The 23,831-nt window shown below is 48.6% G+C and overlaps 1 protein-coding gene across 3 annotated transcripts in view; it reads right to left on the minus strand.

The window, feature by feature from the left end:
* HIPK2 (homeodomain interacting protein kinase 2) overlaps window positions 1–23,831 on the minus strand; it is a 177,921-nt gene that overhangs the window by 5,338 nt on the left and 148,752 nt on the right. For all 3 annotated transcript variants that reach the window (XM_047095656.1, XM_047095654.1, XM_047095655.1), the window contains exons 10-13: window positions 21,972–22,114; window positions 19,073–19,252; window positions 15,827–16,108; window positions 2,877–3,121 (exon numbers count right to left, since the gene is read on the minus strand). In XM_047095656.1, the coding sequence (XP_046951612.1) occupies window positions 2,877–3,121; window positions 15,827–16,108; window positions 19,073–19,252; window positions 21,972–22,114 (850 nt within the window). The remainder of the gene's footprint in view (window positions 1–2,876; window positions 3,122–15,826; window positions 16,109–19,072; window positions 19,253–21,971; window positions 22,115–23,831) is intronic.

Genomic DNA, 23,831 nt, shown 5'->3' on the forward strand with positions numbered 1-23,831 from the left:
CAAAAATCACTGTCTCATGGTTGCAGGTCTCAATCCCTGATCTGAAATCCCTGGGGCCACACATTCATTTTTGAAATGCAGAAGTTTAGGTTTTAGAAAGGTTCAATGCATTAGGTTACCCCCAGCAGGGTCTTGGGCACCACTTTGTAATCAAAGACGTGAAGATTCTCGCTCCAAAACACAGGGATATTTCACTAAGGGGCACAAATGACTACGACAAAGAGACTGTGCACGGCCCCTCGTTGACTCAGGCCAGGTTTCACCACCAATGAGTTTGCTATAAAGTTAAAATTTGGTGTTCAGAGTTTTTTGGATTGCAGATGAGGAAGGACTATCTCCTCTTCCTGTTCAATAAAAGGGCCGGGCTTCCTTAAGGGTTTCAACAACACAGTCTTGAGACCTGCTGATTAAGCAGGAAAGCCCTTCCCACTAAACCGTGTGCACCACAGGCTGCATCTTTTTTTGTTTTGTTTTGCAGATTTTGTTTTTTTTTAAGTAATCCCAACATGGGGCTTGAACTCCCAACCCTGAGATCCAGAGTCGCATGCTCTACTGACTGAGCCAGCCAGGTGGCCTCTCAAAAGCTGCAGTCTTAAGCCGGTGTGTGTAGGGCTACCTGAGGGCTTGAGGGTCCATGGCGATAAAGACTTAAGGGGTCAATTTCCAGATTCCCAATTTGCAAATGTATCTTTTCCTGAACGGATTTACCAGCACTAACATCTACTGGTTTTCCTTTCCCACCTTCTCTCTCACATCCACAGTTTTCTCCTATTCCTTCCGGAAAGTTAATATGGTGTGTTGCCTCCAGGCATGCAAAGCCTGACCAGCTCCTGAGGGGCAGATAGTCCCCAGATATCAAAGCCAAGCCTTGTGCAGTAAGAAACACGGAAGGCTGTCCAGCCTTACCTTATTCAGGCTGCAGACGCTTTTGTAAACTCCCCACCCTATCCATCCATTCACGAAATAAAATTCGGAAGTGAGGCGGTGGTCACGGGGAAGGTGTGACAGAGGTGACAGCGGCTTTGGCTGCCTGGTAGAGGAGGAGTAGTTGCTCACTAGGGGGTAAGGCGGGATGCCGGGACCGGGGGAGTTGACTGTGCAGCTCCAAGGTCTTAACAAACATTTAAAGTACTTCAGTAATGACGCGACATACACAACGTGACAGAAGTGATATCTTTGCCAGGATGTGAACTTAAAAACATGCGATGGATATCGTTTTAAACATTGAAGGGTTATATGAGCAGCACAGTATGAGGGCCGCTGCTCTGAGGAGTCCTCTCTCCTGGGCAAACCACTTTGACTGTCTTACGGGTTCCTTTGGTCCTAGAGAGTGTTGCTTTCTGCCAAGGTTACTACTAAAACCCTTGCCTGGGAGAGAAAGAGGGTTCTGGAAGAGAGATATCCTGTGTCCCACACTATGCGGGCCGGCCTATGGTGCTGGGCTGGGAAAGTTCCCAAGGACCCCATCCTCAATTCTGCTCTTCCCTCTCAGGGGCAGAACCAGAGTGGCCCATGACTAGTGGGCCTCACACGTGGCGACCGCCCCAAGAAGGTTCCAAGGTCTCCTGCAGCAGGTGACACAGATGGGTGTCCTTCCTGGTGAATAGCTCCCTGAATCTTTTTTTTTTTTTTTTTTTTAAAGAAAATGTCTATTTTGTGTGTGTGTGTGTGTGTGTGAGAGAGACAGAGAGAGAGAGAGAGAGAGAGAACAAGAAAATGAATGGGGGAGGAGGGGCAGAGAGAGGGAGACAGAGGCTCAAACTCAAACCACAAGACAGCGACCCGAGCCAAAGTTGGACGCTTAACTGACTGGGCCAGCCAGGGGCCCCAATAGCTCCCTGAATCTAAGCAAGGTCTTTTTTTTGGCAGTTTGTTCCTCTGTCCTTCTAAACAGTGCTTTCGTGAAGGTGCTGCCTTGGATGGGCTGGTGACGGTCTGTGGCGGGGAAGCGGATGGCTTTTGGTTTGTTCCCCGAATTCTGCCACTGGTGAGCGTCAACAAGGGAGTCACTGAAGAGATGTCACTAAACGTGGGCAGAGCCACTAAGTTTCCTTGGAAGGTTACGCTCTTGGTCTTTATTCTAAAAAAATTTTTTTTTTTTTCAACGTTTATTTATTTTTGGGACAGAGAGAGACAGAGCATGAACGGGGGAGGGGCAGAGAGAGAGGGAGACACAGAATCGGAAACAGGCTCCAGGCTCCGAGCCATCAGCCCAGAGCCCGACGCGGGGCTCGAACTCACGGACCGCGAGATCGTGACCTGGCTGAAGTCGGACGCTTAACCGACTGCGCCACCCAGGCGCCCCATCTTGGTCTTTATTCTAGAGTGCACTTGTCAGGGCGAGCCTCCAGGGGATGGAAGGACTCCTTTTTTCTCAAGCACCGTGTGAGCAAACAAACACACCGGCCAGCCACGACCTCTCCTCCCAACAGTGAGCCCCGAGGCGATGCCGAGCCGAACCTCCGTCATCCTCACCTGCCAAGACTCAGAGAAAGTTCTTTCCACCCAGGAAGCTGCTCTACCACTAGGGCTTCTTCCTGCTAAAAGTCAGTCAGGAACTCCCTAAAACAGGGGTCATCGCTGACCCGTGGATAAGGAACCGGGTGGCTTTTGTTTCATCCTTATCAACCTAGTCAAAGGGAGAGCCACCGTAAAGGTTGCAAGGTATTAATTATAGAACTGAAAACTGAAAACGCTGCTTATGCAAAGTGATGGTGAGCAGAATCCTACCCTGGCTGCCTGAGCGAGACCCTCGGGGGGAGGATCGACCATAACCCGGTGCTTATCAGCCTCACACAACACGATTGCCAATAGCAGGAAAACGGGCAAAGCAGTGTGCAGAGAGAGGTTCCCGGCCTGCCCTGGCCCCAAGTTACCTGGCCCCAGGCTATCACATTCCACCAACACTTCGCTGGCCTGGGTTTTTAGGGGTGGCACGATGATAGTCCGGGGGTTCCCAGTGCAGTGATTCTCCAGGCTCCCCTTGGTGTCAAAGGTGTTGGCGTGGTGCCCAGTGCGGTGCTGCACGGAGTAGGGGCTGGTGTTGCTGGAGGAGTCGGAGTAGGGAGAGTCGTGGACCGTGACGCAACTGATGACGTTTTTTCTCTGCTTGGAGACAGTGCTGAAAATGGAAAGGGAGAAATCAGAACCACGAGAAAGCTGTGAAGTGAGACACCAGCCGGCGTTCCAGAACTGGCCTGTGGGACAAGCCCCTCTCTGTGCTCTGGGATAGGGCTGGGGAGCGGGGCAGGAGAGGGGGTAGGAACGGGGAGGGTGGGCACACAAGTGTCACCTGTCCAACCGGCAGCAAGCGGACATGTGAAGACATGAGAAAGGGGCTGGAGCTGGGCCCACAGGCACTTCTGGAATCTGGAAGAGAAGCTTCCAGGTGGGCCTGGACTTCCCCCCAACGCCCTTCCCACAGCAGAGCTAAGCAGAACTGCAGGGGAGGTGCCTGTAGCCCAGAGCTGTGTGGAAACACCCCCTGAGCCACCAGAAGGGGACATCTCAGCAAGTAGAGAGAGCCCAGCAAGACCCTGGCACCCCGAGGCCCCGGTTTGGGAGGACATCGCTGGGAGCGGGGCACCATCAGCTTAGGCTCGGGGCCTGGGACACCCCGCAAACTGAGGCAGGGAGCAAGGTGTTCAAGAGGGAGCAGGATGCGACAGAGGGGCGGATAAAGAGGGAGGGTCTGAGGAGGCTGACCACACGACGCAGCTCTGACATGCCGAGAGACAGAAGTCGGGAGCTGGCCGTGACACTCTCAGCCACCTCTTTGCTGTGCGGTATTACGTGGGATGACTTTGTGGCAAAGGCCACCAGGACATCTGAGAGTCCCCTTCTCAGGGGAGGGCTGGCCCTCCTGTAGCTTCCCTCCCGCCAGGGCCCAGGACAAGGGAGGGGACGACACTGTGCCTAGTGAGGTCAGAAGGGCTCCCGTGGGGATGATGCCTACAAAAGAGTTGCCTGGACTCTCCTGTATCTGAAACTTCTTTCTTTGCTGACGGGGAGGAACCAGCCTTGGAGGGCTCTTGGCCAGCACACATTTTCTGTCCTGAGATATTTATGCATGCGGGGCTACTAGGGGAACCAATTCCGTCTGCCTCCAGGATGGGCTGGTGGGATGATGGATGTGGAATTTGTTGCTTGTTGTGAAGGTTGTAAAAATGGATTCCATCTATTTTTATATACTGATCATCTATTTTTAAGAAATATCGATCACCCCAAGTAAGACGGTCAGTTTCCAACTGATCTGCTAAGAGAAGAAGCTGCTATTTATGGAGTGCCTAATGGAACCACAACCCCTTGAGGTGTCTCGCCCAAGGTCACACGGTCAGTCACGGGCCAGACTCTTTCCAAGATAGATCTCTGCCACCCTAAGGGCAGCAGAGAAGTGGACGAGCTCAAGCACCCCGGGCAGCCGGGCAGAAAGAAACTAAGTGGAAGGACACGAGGCAGGTAGCCTACAAAAGGCCGGAGGGCTGAGAGGTGAGCCCACGGAAGGTCTGAGCCCCTGCGCCCCAAGGCCTGACGCTACTGACATCTGGGCTGAATAATTCTTCTAGTGGCTGCACGTTGTGTCCTTCTTGGTTCAGGGTAGAAATGTCCCTTCCTAACAGTGTCTGTGGGTAAGAACACGGGCCCTGCGGCCAGGGGCCTACCTTCGGCGTGTGCCGGGCGTGTGGCTGTGGGCAGCTAGCTGCTCAGCCTCTGAGTGACTGTCTCATCATCAGTCAAATGTGGATAACGGCAGCACTTACGCATACAGGCTTATGTTGAGAAGTGAGAAAACCCACAGATGTGCTGTGAATGGCTTACGACACATAGTAAGCAGAGGTTAGCCGTCAGGATCGTTACTGTTGTGCTGCCTCATTTAACATGTGAAAACAGGTTTGCAAGAACAGATCTAGGCAAAGTGATTTCTATCAAAGTATGGACTCAACGGAGAAGTTTCTAGTCTGTGAAGATTGATATGAAAGAAATTAAAACTCATTAGTCAGAGATCTTGGAGATCTGGGGTAGGTGCCATGGGGAATTCCTGTACAAAGAAATATAATACATGCCTCTGCCCTGGAGGTGATTACAATTTCAGTGGGGGACTGTGTAAAAACATGACAAGTTAAACAGTAAAAGCTTTAAAATAATCGGTTAAAGAGAATAATGGATGTCACAAAGCCTTCTGTGATGAACTGTCAAATGAGTCGTACAGATGGTAATTGTTAAGAACTCAAAAGGAGGCGAGGAATGAATTGACTGCATATATTTACGGCTCTTCACGTTAACTTTGATAAGATACATTTTAATTAATAAAGACCGACACTTCCCACTTATAACAGTTGAAATGCAAAAAATCCACATGCTTGCCCCTCACAAAGCTAAACGCAGAATTACCACAGGACCCAGCAATTCCACTCCTGGCTATATACGCAAAGGAACCGAAAGCCAGGACTCGAACAGAAATTCATTTGCCAGTGTTCACAGTAGCATTATACACACCAGCCAAAAGGTGGAAATAGCCTAGGTGTCCATTAACGGATGAATGCACGAGCAAAATTTGGTACATCCACACCGTGGAATATTAGCCATAAAGACCAACAGAGTCCCAACGCATGCTACGATATAGATGACCCCTGGAAACATGCTAAGGGAAAGAAGCCAGATACAAAAGGAAAAATATTGTATGACTCCACTTACATAAGGTACTTGGAATAACCAAATTCATAGAGAAAGTAGATTCAAGGTTACCAGGGGTTAGGGAAGGGAGGAATGGGGAGTTCTTACTTAATGGGTACAGAGTTTCTGTTTGGGGTGATGACAAAATTCTGGAAATGGTGCTGACGGTTGCACACATTGTGGGGTTGCACACATTGTGATCGTACTTAATGTCACTGAATTCTATACCTGAGAGACAACAAAGCAAATGGGATTAGTGGGGAGGGGGGAGGGAGGGTGGAAGCAGGTGGAGGGCACCGAGACCTGGCGCAAAACCTAGAAAGTGGGGAACCAGGAAAAAGTCCCTGAGGTTGTGGAATGAGGAGGGAGCGTTGCCTTAGAAAGGAAGGGGCGCCTGGGTGCCTCAGTCGGTTGGGCGTCCAACCTCGGCTCAGGTCATGATCTCACAGTTCATGAGTTCGTTTGAGCCCTGCGTCGGGCTCTGTGCTGACGGCTGGGACCCTGGAGCCTGCTTCAGATTCTGCATCTCCCTCTCTCCTCGCCCCTCCCCCGTCACACTCCGTGTCTCTCTCTCTCTCTCTCTCTCTCTCTCTCAAAAATAAGGATTATTTAAAAAAAAAAAAAGACAAGACTTGAAGCCGTTTTCTGTGGTCGGGGGGAGGGAGCGGATGATGGAAACAACTGCCTGTGCATGGTCTGCTGTGTATTAAGATGTTACTAAAGGAACCCCCCCTTCCCATACCACGCACACGCCATCACAAAGTGCTCCCGGTTCCTGAGGGGACGCAGGGACTTGTGCTGCCCTGTCCTTCACTCAGCTTCCGCCACCGTCAGTTGTGCATAACTGACGCACAAACACGGCGGCTCATCGGGTCACCTCGCCAGACGCAGACGTGTCCTGCTGCAGGTGCACAGTCCGTGGGTGATGAACCCCACATGAAGAACAGAGCCTGGCTTCCAAATGTGTCTCGGGGGCTGGTGTTCGCTCTGGTCCTGGCTCCACTGTCCATTCATCACCTGGACAGTGGCCTGATATTAGCACGACCCTGGGCATCCCTCCACTTCCAACTTGCTCTGAAATCCACCAGGGAAAGTGGCATGAAGGGATCCATTGTGAGGGCCCCACAAAAATGTATTATTGAAGGCATTTAAAATAGGATTTGGTTTACTCCTAATTCGGAGAGGAAATAAATCTCTTTAGTAAGTGTACCTTCTATGTAGACCCAGACATGGCCAGTTTCTGCTGACCAGATCTTTCTCAGGTTCTGGGTAGTTTAGAAAACAAGCAAACACACGCACACCAGTAATTTCAGCCAAACTGGAATAAAATTCAAATTGGATGTATTTAAATTCTCACTTTTCAATATAAATTGTGGAGCAGCTTCACCTCAGCGTGAGTCAGAATCTAAACACACAACGGGCCACTTGGCAGATCAGTGGGCTTCTTATTACCGAAGAAGAATGAGTTGCTGGCAAAGGTCTTATAGCAGCGGACAGCTTAGTCTGGAAGACCTGGGAGAATTTAGGGCTGGCTCCTGACGGAAACCCCCTGGGGAGGGAGCCTTTCCGCCAGAGGCTGAGGGTCCCGCACGTCAGAGCCTTGATATCCACCAAGGAGTGTGGGATAAGATCTCTATGAACGGTTCATGGGTCTCATCCTTTGTTTTCAGAGTTGACAAGTCCCTCTGCCTGATGAGCAAATAGGTCGACACAGTCCAGGGCTAACTTACCTACCTTTTTGGATTTGCCTCTGACCGGTTTGGAAAAGGTGAATCAGTTTTGACAGCTCTGTTTTTACTCTCCTCTACCGTTAAAGATCTGTGCTCTAACTGAATACACTATGCAGATTCGACAACGAATGGGAAGCAGTTATTTCAATGAGTCACTTTAACAATGAGCACCCATGTGACATTTATTACTATGGATTCTTTAGACTCATTTATACTGATTCTATCGGGATTCATTCCACTAGTGTCTAATTATTACTGATCGTTTATCAATCTCATCATGAATTGAGAATCGGGCGTAGAATGAGAAATCTATGCTTAAGTGGCCTCGGCAGAACATCACTTCCGAAAGAAGAGCAGAGCTTCCAGAATTCCACCACTGCATTGTGTTGTGATGGCGATAGCTGATGTTCATCATTTTTTTTTTAATTTTTTTTTCAACGTTTTTTATTTATTTTTGGGACAGAGAGAGACCGAGCATGAACGGGGGAGGGGCAGAGAGAGAGGGAGACACAGAATCGGAAACAGGCTCCAGGCTCCGAGCCATCAGCCCAGAGCCCGACGCGGGGCTCGAACTCATGGACCGCGAGATCGTGACCCGGCTGAAGTTGGACGCTTAACCGACTGCACCACCCAGGCACCCCGTTCATCATTTTTAAACGATGACAAGAAACGAAGGGCTAGGAGCCACAGAAATCAGCCCCGAAGTTGGAAACCTTGCTGGAGGAGCAGATGCTAGCCTGTGACTCCTCCCTGTAGGCCCCTATCTGGAGCGTGTCTCTGATTTCCGTTTGCCAATCTCAGTCAACCTCATCCTTCGAGACCAGGGTCAAGACTCATCTCCACTAACAAACTTTCCATGACGTACTTCACCGCCCCGATTCTACAGTCAATGCCGTATGTGATAAAAACCGGGCGTCTCTTACAACACTGATTAATAGTCATAGGCAGCGTTTATAGGATGCGCGGCGGCTGTTCGAAGTACTTCAGACATCGATCTCTGATCCTCACAGCAAGACCATGCAGTAAAGAACATTCCAATTCTGACTCTAACAATACTTAACATGGGATCCACCCTCTCGATCAGATTTTAAGTACACAGTACCACGTGGTTGACTATGGCCACAGGGTCGGTAGCACAGCGCATCTCTGAAGCTCGTTCATCTGGCTCAACTCAGAGCCGCTGGCAACAGAGATTCCTCTGCTTAAGTCTACGAGTTGACTATTTTTAGGAACCTTGTGTTAAGAGGTTTTTTGCTCATTGTAGAATTTCCTTCTTTTTCGGGCTGAACAGCATTCCATTGTATGTACCTGCCGTGTTTTCTTTACCCCTCATCTGTCTGCCCATATGATGGACACTCAGGCTGTTTCCACCTCTTGGCTGTTGTGAGTAATGTAGCAATGGACATGGGAGTGTGCAGATGTCTCTTCAAGATCCTGATCCCGCTCTTTTGGATAAATGCTTAGAAGTGAGATTGCTGGATCAATGGTAGCTCTGTTGTTAATTTTTTGGAGGAACCTCAACACTGTTTCTCATAGCAGCTGCCTGTTTACACTGTGTTCCCACCAACAGTGTGCAAGGGCTACAATCTCCCCATAGCCTTGCCCATACTTCTCTTCTGTTCTTTTGATGACAGCTATTCTGATAGGTGTAAGGTGATACTTGGTTGTGGTTTGATTTGTGTTTCCCTGATCGTTAGTGATGTTAAGCATTTTTTTCATAAAGCTGGCCACTTAAGAAATAACTACTCAAGGGCGCCCGGGGGGCTCAGTCGGTTAAGCATCTGACTCTTGATTTTGGCTCAGGTCATGATCTTATGGTTTGTGGGATCAAGCCCTGCATTGGGCTCTATGGTGATAGCATGCAGTCTGCTTGGGATTTTCTCTCTCCCTCTCTGCCCCTCGCCCTCTCAAGCACGCACACGCTCTCTCTCTCAAAATAAATAAGCTTAAAAAAACATCTATTCAAGTTCTTAGCCCATTTTGTAGTCACGTTTAGTTTTTTTGCTATTGAGTTATCGTGAGCATGCTCTCATTTTGTCACTATGCCATTCCCTTTTACCCCACCTTTCCTACCCACAAGCCCTGAAAATGTAAACTGACTGTAACTCCTCTTTGTGGTTCCGGTGACAGTGTTCTTCTCTAAGCACGGGACATCTAAGCACAGGGCATGGAGTCCTTCACACTGACAGGCGTCTCAGCTGATGGAGAGGAGGGCTGCTGGTGCTGCCACTTTCACGGGGATGCGTGTGGCTCGCTGTCCTGTTCCCATGCCCCCTCCACCCAGTTAGAAATACACGGCTGAGTACATTTAATCTGCCCTTGTGAGGACAGGGACCAGAAGCTGATACTTCCAGGCTAATGTGCTCCTTGTGATATATTTCTTAGCTCTCAATTTGAAGTCATCAGTGAGAACAAAAAAAAAAAAACCCTACATTTTAAATTTGGCACATATGTTCAAGTTATATTATTTACATGTTTGAAAAAAAAATTTTTTTTTTTTTAAATTGAAAAAAAATTTTTTTAACGCTTGTTCATTTTTTGAGAGACAGAGAGAGACACAGCATGAGTGGGGAAGGGGCAGAGAGAGGGAGACTCAGAATCTGAAGCAGGCTCCAGGCTCTGAGCTGACAGCACAGGGCCCAATGCGGGGCTTGAACTCATGAACTGAGAGATCATGACCTGAGCTGATGTCGGATGCTCAACTGACTGAGCCACCCAGGCACCCTATTTACATGTTTATATCTATGTGTAGGTCTCTCTCTTACCAGACACACACACACACACACACACACACACACACACGCACGCACGCACATACACCAGCAGGAAGACAGTCTTGCAAGACCACCTTCCTGAGAAATCAGAAGCAAGCAAGGTGTGGATGAGCCACGGGTCCGGTCCTCACCACACCACACACAGTACAAGCATGGTGTTCCTTCTCCTTCCACTTCCTTCTACAATCCAGCCATCAAACACCACTCTGCCCGTGTGACACCCAGCACTGTCCCGCCCCTCTTCCCTCTGGCCTGTGGAAGCTGCCATGGGTCAGTGATGGCCTGGTCACAGGCTGCAGTGTTAGGACAGGCTGCTGGGAATGGTCGGGTGGAAGGTCCCTTCTTCAAGATGCTGCCCTTTCGTAAAAGGCAGCCCATTGGCCACACTACTCAACCCGCGGGGGTGTTGTGAAGGCACAGAAGAGGATGTAGAGATGATGCGTTGAGGTCAGCTTGACAAGACACCTTTCTGTCTCCTGAAAGGAGTCGGATGACTGAGAACTCCTCCAACCTGGGGCTGCGTTGCAACTTAAAACTGCAAAATTTGAGGAGGGCGCCTGTTGGGATGAGCCCTGGGTGTTGCATGGAAACCAATTTGACAATAAATTCCATATTAAAAAACAAAACAAAACTGCAAAACAACACAGCCCCTTCTCATGATGCCACATGTTGGGTTCCGGTCTCTTCTCTGAGGCTCACAAACCAGGAGCACGAGTAGAGGAGTGGTATGGCTGCAGGTGGCCAAGGACGTGGGGTCCACCTCGGGGTGGCTCCGCCTGGCTGGTAACACCTGAGTGTGGGTGTTCCCCTCTGCCAAGGACACGTCAGTCTTTCAGGCCAAACTCTTTTGAGCAGCAGCTTATCGGTGTCCTGACTACGCCTTTTGTCTGCAGTTACGGGTCCAGAATTGCAATTTAGTGGAAAGAAGAACATTTAGGGTCAAATATTTTTTATAAAAACATTTTAAGAGTGATCCCTATCTGAAATACTGAGTGATGTTAATGAAGCAACTTTCTTAAAATTTTTATTTTGGTGATACTGGTGGTAATACTCTGGAGCGGCCACCTACACGCACAAAGGGATGCAGGACGTCACAGAGCCCTGCTGACCTCAGGAGATGAAACCTGTCTACCAGAAATATCCCGGTAACCGAATGAAGGAATACATGAAGGAATGGTTTCTAGCTGATCAGTCGACATGAGCCACTCTGGTCACACATTTTAAAATCTACCCTCGTGGGGCGCCTGGGTGGCTCAGTCAGTTAAACGTCCGACTCTTGACTCGGGCTCAGGTCATGATCTCGCAGTTTGTGAATCGAGCCCCGCATCGGGCTCCACACGGACAGTGAGGAGCCTGCTTGGGATTCCGTCTCTCCCTCTCTCTCTCAAAATAAATAAAAATAAACTTAAAAAAAACTATCCTCATGACTGAAGCCTGTGTGATACGGCCTCTAAAGGGCAGTTTCAGCACAAGGCAAGGTTAGCAAAGAGTCTGAATAATAAGATATGCACCAATAAACTTCGTTCAAGGAGATTTCAAGGGAGAGAAGATGGCTTATTCAGCACATACAGTCAAATGTTCCTCTAATCAAAATCATTTATAAATGATTAAAATAAGACTGGTTCTATGACTTCCTCTCAGGGCACCCAGAAAAACTGCAGATTGGTGTGCTTTCTATCTTTACAACAATTCTCCAGCCGTGCCCCAGGAGCCCCCTAGTCCAGCAGCCACTCGTTGAGAAAAAGCAGGCTGCCGGGTCTTTGTCGGTCCCCTCACTTTAAAACGTCTTCTCGAAGAATCAGAAGAGCTGACCTCTGCCCTTCTTGCTGCTGGAGCTCAGCACTGTGACTGACACCGGGTACCCAGTCGGGGCTCGGTGGACAGACTCTGGACCCCCCATAGCCTTGGGCTGCTGCCCTGCACACAGCGGGCATGACCGCGTGGGGGTGGTCAGAGGAGGGGGCAGGACAGAGTTCACATTGGTCAAGTTCATAACCAGAGAGAAATCAGTTATTTTTGCCAGTAACCCGAGACGGCCGTGTCTTCCACGGCACGGGACCCGAATTCCAATTGCGCTCCTCAGAAACGTCATCAATCGGGGGGAGTCACTTATCCTTCCTGGGTCCTGGCTTCCTCATCTATCGAGTGGAGTAGAACTACTTGCCTTGTATACTCTACTGAAAGACACACAGGACAGTGCAAATGGGAACACTCAGTAAATGTGTGTCATGATTTCCCTCCCCTTTAATCGGCTCACTCCCAGCCTGCACCTCGTGCTCTGGAACCTTCCTCACAGGTAGGAGCTGGTGACCATCCGTCTGCTCTGGCAACTAACAGCGTCAAATACGGGGGTCTGGAATAGTGACTTTGCCTTGCGTTCCCCTAAAAATTCTAGGCGATGTCCTCTGGTCCCAGAGACTTGGTGACACCCTCAAATAGGCCTAACATTGTGGGTTCGCCACCGTGTGCCTCGTACCGGCTCTAAAAGACACCGGTGGTGGAAGGGCTTCCATGTGCCACCATGATCGCCGTCTCTGTGAGCGTCATCGGCCCCCTCACCCTCTGGCTGCTGTACGGGGGCGGAGTCACATTAGGGGAAGCAATCAGCATTTTAGACAGAGTCCCAGGGCTGGTCCTGGGGTGAGTAGCAAACAGGAAACGAGGTCGGGAACACAGCAGTTCAGGATCGAGACGCTCACAGCACAGGAGAAATCAGGTTTGGGAACGAGCAGGGAAATCTTGAGTGTTCAAATGGGAACACGGACAGGCAAGAAAAGCTTCTAGCTGGAGGGAGGCCGAGAGGCTCCCCGAGGGGCTGCCCTTGGGGGTACATCCTTGTTTTCCCAAGACTGGTGCTCTCCCGTGAGCTCCTTAGTATTTCCTGAAGTCGACCACCTCCATTGAAGGGGAGACCCTCGAATCCCCTTTCCATTCGGAAATCCCTGTCGTCCCTGCCTCTGCTTTGTCTCTGATCTGTGGCCCCTCTGCGCTCTGGATCCTACGAGCCCACCTCTGAGGCCCCAGCTTCCCTGCCTGCCACTGACCTCCTGGAATCTGCGATCTCACCCCCTCTCTTTCTACACCCTTTGGACCTTTGACCCCAGAAAGTCCGCTGTTCCTGCTATTTTCTCAAGCTATTTTCCCTTTGAATGTCCACAGCACTCTGCTAGTTTTTACGGGACTGATACTCCGTTTTGTGTTATGATTTGTACGTGTCTTATCTTGCTCCTTACCCTGCAAACCTCCTGAGGACAGAGACTGTCTACCTTATTTATGTAACACCTGCAGTTCCTAGCATGATCTCTCACACTGGTGGGGACAATAAATATTTACTGTGTTAAATTTTATGGTAATTCTGATTTTTAAGAACGAGTAATCATATTTCCTCTCCGTTTTTCTCTCACTCCAAAACACAGTCACAATAATGTGATCACATTATCCAGTGGTTTGTCTATAAATAAAACAGCTATGGGGTTCTGTTTTATCCTACTCAGACTCAAATACACTGTCCTGTCTTCTTGGGTCTTGAGACACTTTTTCTTTTTTTTTTTTTTTTTTTGAGACACTTTTTCAAGGCAACAGTCATTTGATCTCTCCAGAAAACACCCATCCCCTCATTCTGCGAGCTTCCTGTCACAACTGCCGACCGTTGGAACCCTTCCCGATTCCTCTCTGGCCTCACTCTGCAGCTTTCCCCATGTGGTGTAACGTCCCAGGCAGTCCCCTGCATTTTTCATTTTATGAAGCTCCAATGCTCGGTAGGCCACCGTCACTACTGGTGGTTGTTCCTCACGCGTGCACCTGCCACGGTCTCCTTCCACGCCCTCCCCTAGGTCTCAGCTGATTTACAACAAGGTCCTTGCACGCTGCCAAGAATTTCAGTTCTGTTTCTTTCTGGGGCTTTGGGGACCACCGCGGAAGCAGTCTGTGCTTTGGCTTGGCGCTGTGCTCAGCCCTGGCAGCCGTCTGATTGGTGGAGAGACGGCTCTCTCATCCTGCTTTTCCTTAGACACACTATTCAATTCTCTCCTGAGCACGTATGTTGAGATTCTGTGTCAGTTCGAATCTCATACTTCAAAAACGATAGTCCAATCTAGTTGATTGTCAGATTTTTAAATTGCTTTTTCTTTTTCCCAGTTGTAGCAAAGGGCTGTGTGGGGGCTGCTTGGCCCGTTTTATGGCCAATGCTATAAACGTGTGGACAGACCGCTCCGGGCTGGGAAAAACCTTTCTCTTTGTGATGGGACCACCTGAGCCCACGACATTCCTGGGCTGCGGGGCACGAGGCGCTGGGGAGGACAGAGTATTGACTCAACTTGGGGGCTGTTATCAAAAAGGGAAACCGAGGCCAGTCCCGGAACAGGCAGGTGGGGAGTGAAACACTGCGTCCGGTCTCCCCAGTGCAGCCCACCCCCCACGGCATCCCCCAGTGCCCCCCTCCCCCGCCCCAGAAGTGTTCCACTATATTCTCTTCTGAGACACACTGAAGGCCACGCTGAGACGTTAAGAGGGGAAAGAGGATACTGGAATGGGACATGTACTAGGTCTATCATGAGATAACAAAACAAAATAGAGTTCATTATGAAGACAGGAAGGGGAGAGCCTGGACTGGAACAGCTATAGTGAGACTGTTTTAATTAGTCTATCTGTACATTTGGTAATGATCTCAAGTGTGGGAATGTATTATTTAATCAAGAAGACTGGTGATTACTAATTAGTTACATTGCACCAATCAGGAATGAATAACCGGGGCCGAATTGTGAATGTTAAGCTTCGTTCGCATCAGGGAGCGGTGTATGTGCTGACCAGAAGCGCTGGGCTCGGCGGTGACAGGCCTCCTCCCGTCCCCGACTCTTGGTCCCAGCGGGAGAGGCCAGCGGGTCGGAGTTGGGGTTGTGAGCCTTTGGGCTCTACGAGGCCCGGAGGCCCCTGGGGATGCAGAAGGCCAGGGGACTAACTGTTCTGGAGGGGCTAGCTCCAGGGGCTCATCAGGCAACCCAAGTACAAACCGCACCCTGCTGAAGTCTGGCTGGAAAATGTAGGAAAAGAGGCTTTGGTGCCAGGGTTAATAGTCTTGCAAATATAATAAATATTCCTTTCCCCTTCCCAGGAGGCATACAGACAGAGCATAAAAGGAGTTCTTACTACTTTGGAATAAACAGTAACGCTCTCTGGGTGAAGAGCCAACTGGCAGCTTGAAAGATTGGGTTAATCAGACACAGAGAAATTTCTGATTAATTGGACAATGATTTCGAATTCCGAGAGAGCCAAGGCGATGCTAGAGAAATATCCTGACCAACTGGGAACAAATTCAACAGCCCAAGGCAGAGATGTTTAAGCTCACACAGGACTTGAGATACACTGGCGTTGTGCACAATTGGTCTCAAGTCGCCCAAACGTATGGAGACTAGAACCATTTTTCGAGACCAAAGTGATTCCGGATTGTTTTGGCATTGAACAATTATGGAAACTCTGTTTGATGGTCCCTTGACATCACTTCAGGACTCTAGGACACGGCAAGACCAAAACTTGGGGGCCAGGAGCCAGAGCTCATCACGTCTGACGATGGACAGCGGCCCGGGCCCACGGAGGACCCGGCGCGCCCCCGCCCTGCTCCCTCCCGCGCGTCCGAAGGTGGCACAGCCTCACCTGGTGGGCGCATGCTTCTGTTCCTCCTCCTCGTCCGTGTCGCTGCTGATGGTGATGACGCTGACCGTGGGGCTGGGGGTGTCGGGAATGACGATCGTCTGCCGCTGCCGCTCCCTGGTGGTGCTGGACGCCCCGTCGCCCCACCCGCACGTGACGGAGGAGCTGCAGGCGGGACTGCTGTGCACCAGGGCGCAGCGCGGAGGCGTGTTCTCCTTGACGCGCTTGGACCGCTGAGGGGAGCTGATGGCCTGCGAGGAGGACACCTCACAGGTGGAGACGTTTCTGTAACGACAAAGCCACGCACGCTCACGGAGGAAGGCCGGGCCCCGCGGCTCCTCCCGAGGAGGTCCACAGACACTAGCCTTGCCCGATCTCCATTCAAGAATAGCACTGCTAGGAATCTACCCAAGGGATACAGGAGTACTGATGCATAGGGGCACTTGTACCCCAATGTTCATAGCAGCACTCTCAACAATAGCCAAATTATGGAAAGAGCCTAAATGTCCATCAACTGATGAATGGATAAAGAAATTGTGGTTTATATACACAATGGAATACTACGTGGCAATGAGAAAAAATGAAATATGGCCTTTTGTAGCAACGTGGATGGAACGAGAGTGTGATGCTAAGTGAAATAAGCCATACAGAGAAAGACAGATACCATATGGTTTCACTCTTATGTGGATCCTGAGAAACTTAACAGGAACCCATGGGGGAGGGGAAGGAAAAAAAAAAAAAAAAAAAAAGGACGTTAGAGTGGGAGAGAGCCAAAGCATAAGAGACTGTTAAAAACTGAGAACAAACTGAGGGTTGATGGGGGGTGGGAGGGAGGGGCGGGTGGGTGATGGGTATTGAGGAGGGCACCTTTTGGGATGAGCACTGGGTGTTGTATGGAAACCAATTTGTCAATAAACTTCATATAAAAAAAAAAAAAAAAGAGTCGGAGGCTCGGGCACTCGGGTGTTTTCTGTAATTGCAAAAGCGGCTGCCCCTGAAGCTCTTTCTTTCAGTTACTTGCTACGCAGATGGCCCTGTCTGGGCTCTGGTTCGGGGCCACGTGCCTGTTCCCAGCAGGACAAAGGGAGCGGCCAGGGCTTTAAGCTCGTGCTCAAGGACCCGGCTGGTCTGTGGGGGCAGGTGCAGTGCCCTGGGCCTCAGGGCTGTCCGCTCCACTGCAACCCCGTGTTCGGGGGGGGTCAAGGCCTGGCTTCCTGAGCTCCATCTGGTGGTTCTCTGGTCGTGTACTTGGGTCTTGTTTTGAAGGGAGTTGAAAGAAATGTTATTTGCCACATAAAGCTTTGGTGTCCTTGCTAATGGCTGTTCTGCCGCGCATGAAATGCAAACACCAGCCTCATAGGAAGTCTACCAGTCTGTTTGAGCTGGGGTGAAAAGCCGGGCAGGATGCAGGAGGAAAAGGTGTACTTAACCAGGGACCTTTTAATCTGGAGTTTTTGATCGACTCAAAATTCCTTAACAAGCTGGCAACTGTGGTTTCTGGTAACTTTGGGGAAAAAAATGCCTTATCTTTTCCCCACCCACCAACCTTTGCCGACCTCGGTCGTATCTGTACAGCGAGAGGCCAAAGAAACTTTTGAAGATCCTGGTATGTCCTTACAGGTTCTAGCGCTTTCTAGCTAAAAGGCAGGAAGACGAAAACAATTCTGTAGATTTATTTAATTTTCTATCTAGCTGGTGTCAGATATGTTGCTTGTTCCTTTCTGGGGGGTGGGCGCTAACTTTTACCGATAGCATTGGCCCACTGTTTGTAGTCAGCATAAACCTATACATTTGTTACTGCTTGCTTTGTTACAATTTTGAGATTATGTTTTCACTACCCCAGCAGTTAAAATAGCTCCACTTGGCACTGTTGAAAGGAAAGGGAGCCTGGCTGCACCTCCCAACAAGGGAGAGCCTTCTGTTTTGCCTAAGGCATTGGTCTTAAAAATAGGCAAATACAAAACTTTCAGTATAATTATACCGATCTTGAGAAGCACTGGCAATAAGCCGTCATAAAGCCAGCTGGGTGGTGACTTGGCAACAGGGAGGGGCTTGTCAACAGGTTGGGAGGCTAAGAGTTCTTACTGCCCCCGCTTGCCAAGGTGAGCCATGAGGGTGCTAAGATCAGCACAGGGTCAGGCTGGTATTCCGTGTGACCACCCACACGGCTGGGCATGACAGAGCAAAGGACTGAGGCGGTGGCCTCCGTTGCCACCCCGTCCAATAACGACATGGGTGCATTGTCACGGGGCTGCCTCAGATCTGAGATGGATTTCTGTGGGTTGTCAGAAACACCCAAATAAGGAATCTTGAAGAAGAATGACAACTCAAAGGAAGTCAGCTCTTGGGTTAATCTTCAGAGGAGAATAAAAAAACAAAAAACAAAAAAAACATAGGCCTAATATCTGGCCCCTGGTTGAATGAGGGAGTAAAACCAAAACTCACTAGACATTTTATGTACTGGACTTCTTTCTCTTGATTAACCTATTCCAAAGAAACAATTAAGGGCCTCCAAAGTCAGTGCTGCTGGAGAAAGATGTAGAAGCAATTCTGCAGCCACACAATTTTGACTACACACACACACACACACACACACACACACGTCACCCTTTGTAAGTGTTTGATGAGTTTTGACAAATGTACATGTTGCCTCTGCCAACCCAGAGAACTTTTCCATCACCCTGGGAAGTTCCCTCATGCTCTTTCCTTGTCAATCCCCCTCCTCGCCCACCCAGTAGCCCCTGGCAACTCCTGATCCACTTTTGCCTTTCCAAAATGCCAAATAAATGGGATCATGCAGTATGTGGCCTTTTCTCTGCCTTGATTTTTAAGAGTTCATTGAGATGAGACTGAATTGAAAGGGAATGAGTAAGACTATTCTGCTGGTAATGCCTAGGATTAACCAAAGTTATTGCTTATAATTCAGGAAGCAGCTAAATGAGTTACCTTAGACCTCAGATTTCAAAGAAAGCACATTTTGGGGTGCCTGGGTAGCTCAGTCAGTTAAGCGTCCGATTCTTGGTCTCGGCTTGGGTCATGATCTCATGGTTGGTGAGTTTGAGCCCCATATCGGGCTCTGTGGTGACACTGTGGAGACTGCTTGGGATTCTGTCTCTGCCTCTCTCTGCCCCTCCCCTGCTCTATGCTCTCTCTCTCTCTCTCAAAATAAATAGATAAAACTTAAAAAACATCTCTGTAACTTGCAATCTTCTTAAGTTTTTCTCCTCAAGGGCAACTCCCACCACCTACCTTGCAGAGGACTGGTGCTGCTTACTCTTCCGGGAGGAGGTGGTGCTGGTTGGCTGCTGCCGCATCACGTGGGCCACGCCTACATTTAAGGGCTGGGCTGCTGGAAGGGTCACATGACCAGTCAATAGCGCAGGCTGCTGCATGATGGGATTGTAATGGCTGCCGTGAGCGTGGGTGTTCCTGAGCGGGAGATGGGAGAAACAAGGCTCTTTATTGATTTTATAAATATGGAGCTTCTTTTTAAGATAAAGCTTCCTCCCCGATTAAAAGCCAAATTAAAACTAAAAGTTGGTTCTCACTAGCTCAGGGAGTTGTTGAAGAGATGAGCTCACCAGGTAGGTCTCCCAGGTGTGGTGAAGTTTAAGTGCTGTTCTGAAGGAGTGGGCAGCAACACGATTTGTGGGTAAGTGAGAAAGAGGTCGTTTCGAGGGGGAAGAATTGGCAAGTTGCAGGTTCAGCGGAGAGGAGATAACTAACCCCTCTACCTTCTAAAGTCCCTAAACAGATGACTGCACTGTGCATTTTATTTTAGAATTTACAAGTGCTTTTAAATGGGTTCTTGCATTCTGTGAGGTAGGATACTGTAATACCACTTTACAAACGAGGAATTTGTCGTTTCTGTTAAAACCGCTTTGGAAACCAGGAGTCGTAGGTTTCTGCTGTTTGGAAGTGTTAACATTCTTTTGAATTCTCTCCGTGGCTGGCACAATGCTCAGGCGTGTAGCAGCTGATCAGTTAATGACATGCTTGCTGAATGAACAACTAGATTAACTGAAGGTTGACGAGATGTGAATGGAACTTGGTACTAAGTCAAAGTTAATACGAGACACCTATGGACAGAAGTTCTGCTGGCAGCCATTATCCTGAAAGCCGGTTCTCTTTCAAAGTTCTTACGATCTGGGTTGTATGGAGCTCGGAGGGTTGTTTTCCCAACGAAATATTACAAGTGGTGATTAATTCAGAGACTTGCCCATCAAAGCCCATTTATGACACAATGAGATGAAAAGTTAAAGGAGACTCCATTTGAATTTTAAAAATACTACAAAATTCATCTTTGCAACTTGGGGAAAAGGATGAATAAGGAAAAAGAAGTAAGTAGGTACTTGTGTAGAGATTTTGATAGAGTCTTGGACATTTACATTTAGAAACAGATGTTACGGCTTCTTTACTGTGTTGTTGCTATTTCTTCTACGGACATGGCATTCTTTTTCCTTTGATAGGAAAGTCTAGGATCTGTACCTCTCTCTTTTGTTTACATGATTGTGCATGTTCTTTGGCCCACACATGAAATGGAGAAGAGATTGGAAAGAAAGTGTTGTCTTTAAGTGTTCTCTGTGGTAACCAGGTAAGAGCTGAGGAGGGAGGAGGAATGAGAAGATCTGTGTAAGTGAGTTTTGCTGAAGTTACATGAGTTATAAATGCTGAAAGACAAAGGAAAAAAGTAGCACGGCATGTGTATGGTCTTTTAGGAGAAAAGGGGGGGGGAGAAAAAACCAATTGGTCAAATAGCTTTCCACTTGGTCACTGTTCCTAATGAGCTGGAGAGGGAAGGCAATCTCTCTGAGCATGAACCAGTGTAAATGGGGGAAGGGAAGATAACAGATTTATTTACTGCCTGTCATGTACCAGGTGCTAGTATAATATGTGTTAAATATAGGTCAAGTGCTTTGTAGTTTATCTTCATTTAAACCTCCCAGCAGTTCTAGGAGGTAGGCATTGTTATGCCCACAGTATTGAAGAAGAAACTGAGGCTCATAAAGCCCTCACTCGGATCATGCAGAACCAGAATTGAACCCAGTTTTACCTTGTTTGAAAGTGCTTCCAATGAGTGGGGGTGGACTTGGTGGGTGTTGTCGGTGGGAAGTGAGTGGGGCTGCAGGAAAGAGCCTGCGTCCTCTCTTGTTTGTACTAGTCAGAAAATTCAATGGAGGAATAGAGGAAGCTTCATCTGAGGCCTGACCTGGGGCTTCTATCTCCACGCCTCTGGTTTTACCAGGCGCTCTTCATTCACAACAGCCTTTTAGATCCGAAAAGAAATTGCAAGGCGGCTCCACGGTTGGTATGGAGAGTGTCGGAAGGTGGAGAGACGCCGGATGTTCGGGCTGCACGAGAGAGCCCAGAGGGCCACGGGAAGCCGGAAACAACTTGGGGACCGCCATCGGTGCGGGGGCACAGTGGTGGTGTTGGGACGGAGTGGGTGGAGAGTACAAGGAGAAGTGGAAAGTGGCCATAAGAACAACAGAGCAAGGTGTTGGTGAGGAAGTCAGTGAGTGGGATGGGTGGGGTTCTGGAAACATACAGGGCTATGGTGTGCTGGTGGCTGTCAGCACGTGCCTCTGGGGTCTGTGGAAAATGGACTTTGATCTATCAGCTATGACTATTAACTGAAGAGGCACGTTCAGCAAACATGCCAGAGTTTACCATTCCAAATAAACCCCATTCTGTCAGCTTTCCCCTGAGAGGGCAGATACAACTCCAGTGTGCCCATGTCTCAAAACACCTTGAGAACACTTTCTAGAATCGCGTAGGAGCCTCAGGGACTCTCTTCCGCATTCTTTCACTGCCGACAAATCTTTGTTTTCCGGGAGTGGAATTTAATTCTGAGAAACAAACCAAGAACCATCCAGATGCGGGTCCCTGGATCACACCGGCGATCAAATGATGTAACTGAATTTGGGGTCGAAAATGACAAGTGACCATAAAGTAATGAAGCTGATTTTCTCATGTCCTGGTACATTTATTTAGAAATTCACCCTCATAACACTGTAGTTGTATCCCAGCTAATAATACTCTGTTTAATTTCAAAAGTTCCCTGTAAACCAGAGAATTCACAATGCAGGCCAGTCCGGCAGCTCTCCGGGTGAGCCGTGGACACAGACACACGTGCTTTCCTGCTTACCTCCAGTCGGCCAACTGCTGGGTGCCTGCCATGGTCTCGGGAATGACAGTCGCGTGCTGCACTGATGTGTGAGTGGCCACTCCGGTCAGCTGCTGCCATGCTGGGGGAAGCAGGATTTGCTGGGTCCCACTTGGCCAGGCCTGCTGCAGAACAGAGGACATGGGCCATCAACATGTTTGTTAATCACACAATCATTCAATAATGAGTCAAGCCCTTATTCTGTGCCCCAGGTTGTTCTGGACCCTGTGATGGGTGTCAAAGTGGAGACCTGGTCTTTGGCCTCAAAAACTAAGGTAAGGGGAGATAAAACTCACATATGGGAACTACCTAGAAGATAATAAGTACATGGGCAAAGAGTCGTATGGAAGGGATTTAATCATGTTGAGGAATGATTTATTTATAATTTGCTCTAAGAACAGTGCTCACAGTTTCCAAAAGTTCGCATATTGATTTGTTCTGGCACACAACCATGTGCAAGAGATTGAGACAGTTGAATTGGACCACACAAGGGTGACTTTTTGCCCTTAAGAAGTTTTCCATCTAATATCCTTTATTTACTACTTTACCATTTGTTTATTAGAGTCTAGACCTCCAATTTGTGTTATCTTCTGAATCTAAGTTAGCATAATTCTTTACTTTTAATTAAAACTATGTATTTATTTAAGAGAGAGAGAGTGTGTGCGTGCAAGCATGGGAGGGAGGAAGGGAAGGAGAGAGAGAGAGAGAATGAATGAATGAATGAATCCCAAGTGGGCTCCATGCTGAGCCCAACATGGGGCTCGATCCCATGACCCTGGGATCATGACCTAAGCCAAAATCAAGATTTAGATGCTCAACTGACTGAGCCACCCAGGCACCGCTAAGTTAACATAATTCTGAGATCACCAAATATCTACTACTTGCCCACATCTGAGAGCAAGCAAGCAAGCATGAAATAATTCTTAGCTGGGACTATAAGCTTAATTGAGAATTACCTTGACCTTACCTCAAAGCAAAAATGAGATGTAGTTGGAGGGTCATAGCTTGATTCTACATAAATATTAAGATTTTTCTAAGAAGTCTAAAATGAACTGTCCTGACTCTTCCTTGAAAAGACTCACGGTGGCAGGGGGGATATATGTGGTGTTCTCTGCTTTCTATATTCTCAATCACTACCCTGCTTGCCTTTGGTTATCAAGTGATTCAGACTGAACACAGTTGTCCATAGTTGGACACTGAAAGGAACACCACTAAGGTAAAATCTCGGGCAGGTCAAGAATTTAAAGATGTATGATTTCAGTTATATCTCGTTCTTTCCACTGGGCTGGATATCGCTAACACTGGGTGATTTATGTAATACAGTGCTCCACAAACTGTATCTTTTTTTTTTAGGCTGCATCTTCAATATGTGTGTTTTGGCTCATATGTACAAACACACACTTGGAAATGAATCACAAACTTGAGTCAAAGCGTTATAAAAAGTGATGTGCATAAAAATGATAAAAGCACATTTTATTTTATTTATTTAAAAAAAATTTTTTTACATTTATTTTTGAGAAACAGAGTGAGACAAAGTGGGAGCGGGGGAGGGGCAGAAAGAGAGGGAGACACAGGATCTGAAGCAGGCTCCAGGCTCTGAGCCATCAGCACATAGCCTGATGCGGGGCTCGAACCCACGAACTGTGAGATCATGACCTGAGCTGAAGTCGGACGCTCAACCGACTGAGCCACCCAGGCACCCCAAAAGCACATTTTAGATCTGAGTGGATGGCTCACCTGGTCCATCCTTCTCATGGTGCAGAGGAGGCCCCATGAGGTCTCATACCTTTTTTACATTGCCTGTTTGCTTACTGATCTGTTTTGATACAGGCAAAAAGCTTA

Source organism: Lynx rufus, unplaced genomic scaffold (genome assembly GCF_022079265.1).
Source record: "Lynx rufus isolate CCGP_SWC_20201006 ecotype Redwood Valley unplaced genomic scaffold, mLynRuf1.p SCAF_4, whole genome shotgun sequence".
In the NCBI taxonomy this organism is placed as follows: Eukaryota; Metazoa; Chordata; class Mammalia; order Carnivora; family Felidae; genus Lynx; species Lynx rufus.